Here is a 9,933-nt window from a genome sequence, read left to right as displayed (position 1 = left end):
GACAGACTAAATAAGAAAGCTTGTCATTGTAAAGGTCAATAAAGCCGGGATTCCCTCACGTGTGAATTAAAAAAAAACATCACGTGCACCTTAGCTGAACGATGAAGGGTGATAAAAGGTATGTATTTCTACTGCTATGTATGGTAGGATTGGTAGTAACAAGGGCAAAAAATGGTCTGTAAAAATTCTCTGTCTGAGTAAAATTCGGTTTATCCCAGTCCCATTGAGATGTGCCATGTTGGGACAAGTGTTAAAATCGGTGCCGTAATATGGAGTTTTATTCGTCAGATTTTCGTAGTGAGCATTTAATCTGGTGGTGGTTAAGATGAAATGATTAAACTTGTAATAGGGTCCCGTTTTTACCTTTTTGGTACGGATCATCCTTAAAAGGATGTACAGTGAGTGATTCTTTATAGGTACTATAATGGGTACTTACTTAAACTGCGTTCCTGCTAAAATATTTAACACTTTCACCCCTTGACAGTCTATTTCAATAAAATTTGGTTGTTTGATAAATACAATCTCGCTGTTGGTAAGACGTTGTTCCAAATTATTTTGATCAGTCTCTGTAATACCCTAGAAAGGAGAGATGAGATGTACTATTTATGATAAATTGAAATATCAATACAGAGGCATTTTTTAAAAATCGCGCAAACAAGTAGTTATGAAAAATTTAGTTCAGCTAGAACTCTAATACAAGAACCGATGACGGTTAAATTGAGAAACTTGAGAACAGGCCAGTGTCTGAAAAACATGCCGCAAGCAATTAACAGGTGTCTATTTCCTTGTGTAGGTACTGAACTAAAGTAAAAAATATTGATACCGCTTTTTATTGAGAAATACATTCATAAATTAATTTATAACAAAACTGGAAGTAGGTTACAGATTAAATAATGAGTTACTGTACTAATAGGTACTTTATTTTGTTTTTTCAACAAAAAGACGTAGGTAGTAGGACCTATGCAAGATTTATTACCTAAGAATAGACTATAAGTAAGCACACACCTGAAGCTTGCATGATGTGGCTCCAGTGGTTTCCAACTGAGTGACCAAAATGTAACGCATCGTATTGACCTAATGAATGGAAGCGAATACATTATGCGATACATGCATTTTATATGCCGTCACTATCTAAAAGGGAAGTGGTTAGAAATGATAAACAATGTGTAAATTAAATTTTTTACTTTATTTCTGTTGATAAATATTTATATGAATGAGTTTGTTTTGTATAATTTAAGTGGTAGATTCCAGGTTAATGTTCTGGCGCCACCTGTACCTGAAAATTAAATGTTTTTATTAGTTTCGTTCTTTATAAACCATCTTTATCAACACATTAAAAACAAAGAAATCAGATAAATGTGCATCTTTCAAAAATGATTCAGATATATGCTTGTCTTAAATATGATCATCATTAGTAAACATTGCTATTGGTAATTTTATTTCTCTATTATTATTTTAGTTTTTATGTACATATATGTAATTTCACTAAAGCTAGTAGGAGACCCTCCTACAACACTGCTTTTTTGTTTTCTAACAGCCAAACATTCTGGAGGTTGGTCACGCACACTAACCTCCAGAAAGCTATGGAGTAGGTGCAAGACCGAGTTGCCTTCATGAGAAGATTAAGGCGGTCACGACCCTCAGTCATGAAGATTCGATGTAGAAGTGTCATAGCCAATGTTTGATGTTCGTGTTTCAGTCGTAGTTGCTGGAGACAGCAATGAACAACAAATAATTTAAAAGTATGCATACTTACAATTGGCCAAAATGTTGGGTGTGTCGAGGTATATTTTCTGTGCTTTTCAAACTAGGTAGACCAAACATCAAAGATACTTGCTTAACTGTGAAAAAAAAAAGTATTTATTTATTACAAATTGTTTAGGTATATAAAAAAACAATTAAATGCTTCTTATGTCATCAGTTGTTACCATACCATAGTTTCCCCACGATTTTGTGAGACAGGGATAACTTAGTAATTCATCATAATTTTTCTTGAGAATTCTCATTTTATAAAATTATATTTATTTAAACTCTATCTAAACATCTCTAACTCTCTAAAAATAAAAGAACTCCAGCTTCTCTGCTATGGTGAGCCTTTACCAGAATGAAGAATGCAAATTACAATTACAACTTTAACATACCTTGATGTTGTCATAAGCTCACAACAGTACAAACATTTCTTCCTCTTCTGAAACAAATAGTATGTCATTAATTTAAATTTGATTACATAATTTTCTTTGTTTGTTTTTTTTGTTGTTTTTACTCAGTTGTTACCATACCATATTTTTCCCCATGGTTTTGTGAGACAGGGATAACTAATCTTTATCATCATTATTAAAATATGTGTAACACCAACAAAATATGTCAATCTTTGAATGAAACAATTAGTAACTTACACTTTTCTTATCATGATGTTAATTTCATACGTCTTTCTTTCGTTTTATATATTCTTGTTTGTCTCTCGTCATGCCTGTTGAGAAAATAATATAGTTTTATTGATGAAAATTTGTAATTTTATAAAACAGTAATATAGTATAATATCAGTTAAGATTTTACATCAAAGTAAATTATGATATATGCTTGTAAAAACATCATTTGTATAAATATAAGCTACATTATGAATTCTCAAAAACTGCAAGAATACCTGTTTAAGAATGTCAGCTATACAGTCGATTCAATGATTCTGAAAAGTAAAAAATAAATCGATGAAATAAATTTTATCTTAAATATGTATGTATGTAAAAAAGATGTTATTCAATAATCAGAAGATCAATCAACATTAGATTTCAGACTGGGGCGATATAGAATCATCATTGAAGCATATAGTTTATGGCAATTAAATATTAATTTCTTCAGGATCATGGGCCAACACTGATTCTTCTGCGGAAAGTCCCCAGATCATGACTTTCGTTTCGTAAGGATATATAACTCACCCAGTTGTGAGGCATATTGAACCAGTTTTTTTTTTTATGTTACACATTCAGTATTTGATAGGTTATGTCCAAAACTTTAAGTTGTATAATAATCTTGTTTTCTTATTCTTCACAACACCTAAAAATAAAGAAACAAATGCTATACAAATTTCGACAGAAAAACAAAAACGAATTACCTAAACATGGTAAAATTTCAGTAAGATCAATCATCAGTATTTCAGATAGGGGCGATACAAAACGTCATCATTAAAAATGATTTAAGTACCTAAGTGGGATTCTTCTTTTAGGCGATGGGTAGAAACCTTTCACTATTTGAAATCTTGTTCCATTATTACACCATACAGCTGAACATGAAATTTCAGTCTTTTCCAAACTGTTGGCTCTGTTACTCCATAAGGATACAGACATGATTATATGTATAGTATAGTATCATAGTAATACAAAATTGAACTTACAGGAACTTATTTTTAAGGCTGATATTGTAAGCTCCAACTACATGAGTAGATATTTACTACAGTGATCCATTTTCATAAATTTCTGAAAAATAATTCTATAATTAATTTCTAATTAATTTAATACATACAATAAGTTATTCTGTTACTAAATTCAGTGACGATCAATCATCAGACATCAGATAGGGGCGATACAAATAGTCATCATGTTATTATTCTTATTAAACTATTCTCAAAGGCATAACACAATAGCAATTGATGCTAGCTAAGTTTATTAGAAAGATATTATTTTTATTTATTATTATTACAAAATAATAAGTACAGATTATAGTTAATAAAAAAGGTACATCAGGGCTATGAAGCATGGTCTGAACCAGACATTCATCTTTATTAGATTTAGTTAAAAAAATATGTTTTATTTGATTAAATTTTTTTTAAAATACATAAAAAACCTTAAATTAACAACACCACATTGTTGTTAATTAAAAGAAAATTACATACCTTATGTTTCCTAGCAGTTTATCTTCAGATGGGGGTCCACTTTTCTGGCAGTAAATCTGTAATTAAACACAATATTATTTTCTTTGAATTAACACAGCTTTTTCAGCTTGTTAATGAATAACAATATTTGTCACAATCATCCCTTGGTGGTATAGCTATAAAACAATACCTCCTACACAGATTGTGTTTATGTTCCTAACCAGAGTCACGCATGCCATTTGGGGATGTGCACACATCGGCTTTGGTAGGGTGTGCAAATATAAAGAAATTATGATTGAAAGATTTCACAAAAACCAATATTCACTGTAATATTTTGGTAGCTCTGCACAAATTAAAAAATCATAATCATGTGTTAAACTATTATTAGCATTCCCAATGATGATTTTTTATTTCATTTATCAACTAGCTGTGCCCGCGACTTCGTCCGCGTGGAATTGTTATTTTGAGCATCATTGAAGCCCTCAAGGATGAATAATTTTCCCCGTTTTTTTTGCACATAGTCCATTTTTCATTTCCCGTTAAAGTTGCAGCGTGATGTTATCTATACTTATATTATAAAGCTGAAGAGTTTGTTTTGTTTGTTTATTTGTTTGTTTGTTTGTTTGTTTAAACGCGCTAATCTCAGAAACTACTGAACCGATTTGAATAATTCTTTCACTGTTAGATAGTCTATTTATCGAGGAAGGCTATAGGCTACATTTAATCCCGGATTTCCTACGGGAAACGTCAACAATGCAGGTGAAAGTTGAATGAGTCGGCCATCTGCGAGCTTTCCACGCGAACGCTGCGCAAACCAACAAACATATAGTAAAACAATGTACTAAAGATGTGAAGTACTCATTTTTTGCCACAAAAAAGTCCGCGAGAGCATATATCTATCTCTTAAGGTTTACTTACAATAACCACTTTTATGTTCATTTTTTAAGATTATTTTTTCATTATAAACATGAGTTATTTTGAAACCAATTTTCTTTAATTCAGTATTAATCCTTATCCAAATAAATATGTTTATTACTTTCGGCTTTTCATGTAGACTAAAATTGCCATTTACAGTATATAAATCAGACGAATAGGTTTTGAGATATAGTCGTTATAAGCAATTTGCAGCGAAACATTTAATACGGCGAACCAGCGTTCTTTCTAATACGCGTGACCGCCTGACCTTTTATTTATTAAAATCGGACCAGTAGTTTTGGAGATATATGCTAACATTGGTTTGCACAAACAAACGCACAACCTCTCACCCTAAACGCATATATACGGTCTCCGTTTGGTCGCGGGTAATGATGTGGGCCAAGTCGTCGCCAAGTCGCATAATAATTAGCAGCTATAATTGATAAAGCCGAGGAGGATGTTTGCAAAACTAAATATGATGCCCAAAATAACTATTCCACGCGGACGAAGTCGCGGGCACAGCTAATGTAGCCTAAAGCCTTCCTCAATAAATGGTCTATTCAACGCAAAAATAATTTTTCTTTTCGTATCAGTAGTTCCTAAGATTAGCGCGTTCAAACAAACAAACTCTTCATCTTTATAATATTAGTATAGATTATGCAAAAAAATTGATGTACCTACGTGAGTGCTTGTTTGAGGATGCTATTTAATCACGCAAATTCTATTGGATGGATTTTGATGAAACTTACGTACACGGGAAGAATAATGCCTGGAATAGAACTTAGTTTATTTTTCTTACAAAAGCAAAGCTCGGAAGCGCAGCTGTTAAAAAACGAATAAATTCTAAAGACAAAAAAAAGGAAATTATAATAATGGAAAGTTAAAGTACCTATCTCTTTGTTTACAACATTTGCTATCTTGCCCATTGGAGACATCACAAATTAACTGTCACAGCTGGTGACCCGCGAGCAAGCGACGTAGAGCTGTCCGTGTGAGAAGCAAAATCGTCCTGAGGTCGACTCCGGCTGCCCCAAGTGTTTGACCTTGTGATTTGTTAATTGTCATCGCGAAACATATAGCCATTGGAAACTGTACACGCTTAAATTGAAATGGAAAGTTGTTGGGAATGAGGGGAATGCGCGGTATAAAAACAATTTCTCTCTTCTCTCAATCTCAACTTTAAGGCAGTCTCCTTACAAAATGGAATGTCTACTTTTAGTGCAATTGTATGCGCGGGCAGTCCAGATGCCGACAGTGAATTAAGAAACTCTACCGAATAAGTACCGATGCTGCAAGCATCGGTACTATCTAATTTTGCCAGCGGCTACAATCGCGTTATTTCTTAAATTCTCGTGGCGCCATCTCGTATCGGATGGTCAAAAAATAAATATCTAAACCACGGGAACTAAATCAATGGTGAAATGGTAAGTACTGGCGTTACTACATGTGTGTTATTTCTGCTAATCTTGAGGAGCATGGCAACCGTCGCCGATGCGGGGCGCGTCAAACTACCTACATAAAAAAAAATTCTTCTCAAAGATGTGGTGAAACGGTAAGTGCTGGAAAACGAAACTAAATCAATGAATAAAAGAAGTTTTAATTATATAATTAATAAAAAATTTTGCCAGCGGCTACAATTGTGTTATTTCTTAAATTCTCATGAGGCGCCATCTCGTATCGGGTGGGCAAAAAATAAATATCTAAACCACGGGAACTAAATAAATAAACAAAGCATAATGAATTTAATCAATAAAATGCTATTTTTTTAATCATAATAAATATGATAATTAATTATTTATAGCTTTTTATATCGATTCAAAAATGACGAAGTCCCATACAAACTTGCACCCCCTATTTCATCCCCTTGGGATAGAATTTCAGGATAAAAAGTAGCCTATATTCTAATCCAGGTTACTAACTATATCTGTGCCGAATTTCGTTCAGATCCGTTCGGTAGATTTTGCGTGATGCGCGTACAAACATACAGACAGACAGACGGACAGACAGACAGACAAAAATTCTAAAAAAAATTGTTTTGGCTTCTATTGACCCTAAAAAGACCCCTTATAATATTTTTTCTTAAATATCTTCAATGTACAGACAAAGTTGAGTTACAGTTTTATTATATGTATGGATAATTAGTAAAAATCCTTTATGACATACCATTTTCTGAAATCCTAGGCATATATTTTAAGCTGCAATTTGTGGGACCCCTAAGGATTAGAAAAACATAAAATTAATAAACCAATTAAATATAAAATATTACACATATATGTTTTGAAATTATCAGTAAAGCGGTAATGTTGAAATCAAAGAGATCATCCGAACGAGACTATTTAATATTCATCATTCATCATAATAAATAAAAAATTACATGCCTTAAAAATACTTAATTGCTTGAAACTTACTTCTCATAAAAAGTGGAAGTGGAGTGTTGGTCTTTTATTGTCCATAAACAAGAGGGTCTTGCAATTTCACCTCCCATCACGTCAATATAAGTTTCTGAAAAAAAAAAAATATATTTGCAACTGGTGTTGAATACCTATATAACAAAATCTCTAATTCCCTTTCTTTCTTGTAAGTTTCTTATTATTCTTATAAGTACCTATTGTAACAGTTTACTATATATGTGAAATTAAAAAAAACTATAGATGTTTGTCGCACTCAACCCTTAGAGAAATAGCTATAGTAAACACTTCTCTTACACAGAGTGTGATGATGTTCCTAACCAGAGTCACATATGACAGATAAAGCTGTTCACACATCGGCTTTGGTAGGGTATAGAATCTAGTGAATAGTAATTCCCATGTGTAAACCCATATTACGTTAAATATTCCCATGATTAAATATCCTCGTAGACGTTTCAAATCGCAATACAGCCTTACATACTTCCTCTCTATACCTACACCAATACAAACAAGTTTTCACACACAGTTCATAACTTCTGCAGATGTCATCGTTATCCTATGTTACTTAAATTGTACTTGTTTTTGTTTCCAAATAAAATATTTTTCATTTTCATATGCATATTAATAGGGTGCGGCTGCACTGAGGCGGAGGGAGAGCAGACGTGTGGGGATTGACCAATCATATTACGTGAAATCCACATCTTGTCTCCGCACCGCTTCAATGGAAACAGTCAAACGGAGACGAGCGGAGCAGAGACTTGTGAGGAACTACCAATCATATTACATGAAATCCACATCTCGTCTCGGCTTTGCTTCAATGGAAACAGTCAAGCGGAGACGACTGGTGAAGTGACATGGTAGAAATCAACAATCAAGGGCTCAGCTCAGCTCCGCCTCAGTGGAGTCACGTATCTCTTGAAACAGGTCTGCTCCTCTCCGCCTCAGTGGAGCCGAAACCATAATGTTAATTGGATAGGTGCCCAAGTGCCCATAGATAAATTTAACAATTTTTGTTTAAAAATTATTGATAATTCAAAATATAAGACTTATTAAAATAATTTTGCTCACCTGGAGAATTGTAATGTGGAAAGTTATGTATGTTATCTGCAAAGAGTAAAAGAATCATAAATAATAATATAATGAAACAATTGATTGAAGTTAAATTATTTAAGTTTATCAGTAAAGCGGTAATCTTTAAATCATTAGATCATACGAACGAGACTATATATTAATTCATCATGCAATATAATATTTTGCAATCGTTATATAGATTATTATGTGAATATGGAGATAGTAAATTATATGTCATTTATTTTAACAAAATACTCGCCTTCTACAGGTTGCAAGATGATCATTTGGTCTGCACACTGAAAAAGAAAATAAATTGAGTAAAAAAACAAATGTGATGTGTTCTATAAAACTTAATAAACTCACCTTGTTTCATTAATCATATTTGACAGTATTTTAGGAATACCAATAACACAGAACATGGCTTAAAGTAATTCTTTATTTAGCATAGTTTTTTGTCACTTTTTTAACTTTCAGATAAAAGAATTACTTCTTTGCTGGTTTCTTTGCCGCAGGTTTCTTAGTACGTGGCTTCTTTGCTGGAGTTTTGGGGATTTTCTTCTTGCCAAAAGTGCCAGCACGCGCCGCTTTCACCTTCAGACTCTTGAATACCGCAGTCCTAGCACGGTTCCTCTTTACACGCGCTGATGTTAGTTTGAACCTGTCATAATCTGTCATCTGTGCCCGTTTTTCTTTGTTAGCCAGTTTCTGTGACCATTGGCTTTCTGTCCATTTCTCATTCAGTTTGGCCTCTGTCCACGCTTTCCTGACGATCCGTGTCGGAGCTGTGAAGGGGAACTTGAGGCGGAACTTTGTGAGGTGAAGCTGGTTTAGGCGGATTTGTTGTCTGGACACACCGCTACCGGGTCCATCCACAAGAGCTCGGGTCTGATCAATGACGTCGACCACGCTGACCAATTTTCCCTTCAAAGGACCATCGGCTACCAGGGCGACCCGCCCTGGTTCTACGAATCGCGCGAAAGGCATGACGTTCTGTAATAAAATATATTTAAAAAATAATTACCTGTTACGTGTAATTCTGTATATGTTTTACTAGTGTAAACAATCCAATGTACAAAAAACATAGGGGTTAAATTTGTCACGCGAACCGACACTGTAATTTGAAAATATATAAAAATAATGTATGGAAATAATCGAACTATAACAGGAAGAAACAACGCATGATATAAAAATTTAAAATACACGTCTTTTGCAAGGATTCAAATAGATTTTTCAAATGCTAACCTCTTAACGTCCTGACACATAAAAATTAAACACGAAAAGAATGAAAGAACTTTAAATGCATCGATGTCAGTTTTTGACATAAAGTGAGTGTCGCCAACACGACCATAAAAAAAAATATATATATTATTGTCTTTGGATCAAGAGATCTATTCACGAAGCTAAGACTTTTCTTTTGTTTTTTCTTTTTGGTTATTCCTTCAAGTTTTATTTTTAAGTTTGTCGGTTATTCGAAATAATATAATGAAAATAATGATAGGTCATAAGCCTTCTCAACGTGCGCGCGAACTCCTCGTGTGTGACCGACTGCAGAACGAATTATAACCGCGTGTCTGTCACCTGCTTGGCTGTATTTTGAGCTGTAAAAGATATAGTTATTTTTAGTTAGGGAAGAAAGTATGCAGAGATCGTGGCAAGTGGAAAGATATAGTCTCT

General features: G+C 33.6%; 1 protein-coding gene and 1 long non-coding RNA gene across 3 annotated transcripts; both read right to left on the bottom strand.

The window, feature by feature from the left end:
- Window positions 1-1,167: 1,167 nt before the first annotated feature.
- On the bottom strand, window positions 1,168-8,438 carry LOC106135128 (uncharacterized). 2 transcript variants are annotated; one of them, XR_001228621.2, is made up of 11 exons: window positions 8,257-8,435; window positions 7,189-7,282; window positions 6,944-6,993; window positions 3,887-3,942; window positions 3,389-3,470; window positions 2,934-3,051; window positions 2,645-2,683; window positions 2,397-2,470; window positions 2,142-2,188; window positions 1,757-1,841; window positions 1,168-1,276 (listed from the first exon to the last, which is right to left on the bottom strand). It is a non-coding gene; the product is annotated as an uncharacterized LOC106135128 (long non-coding RNA). The 2 variants fall into 2 exon arrangements; XR_001228622.2 differs by lacking the exon at window positions 6,944-6,993 and having other exon boundaries at window positions 8,257-8,438.
- A 239-nt stretch (window positions 8,439-8,677) lies between these two features.
- Window positions 8,678-9,604, bottom strand: LOC106135127 (large ribosomal subunit protein eL14). Its single transcript, XM_013335332.2, has 2 exons — window positions 9,502-9,604; window positions 8,678-9,249 (listed from the first exon to the last, which is right to left on the bottom strand). The coding sequence occupies exon 2, from the start codon at window positions 9,241-9,243 to the stop codon at window positions 8,743-8,745; it is 501 nt and encodes a 166-aa protein (XP_013190786.1). The 5' UTR covers window positions 9,244-9,249; window positions 9,502-9,604; the 3' UTR covers window positions 8,678-8,742.
- Window positions 9,605-9,933: the final 329 nt, after the last annotated feature.

The sequence above is a fragment of the Amyelois transitella genome, chromosome 11 (assembly GCF_032362555.1).
Source record: "Amyelois transitella isolate CPQ chromosome 11, ilAmyTran1.1, whole genome shotgun sequence".
In the NCBI taxonomy this organism is placed as follows: Eukaryota; Metazoa; Arthropoda; class Insecta; order Lepidoptera; family Pyralidae; genus Amyelois; species Amyelois transitella.
The sequence above is the reverse complement of the archived record's forward strand: the minus strand, read 5'-3'. Positions and strand labels throughout refer to the sequence as shown.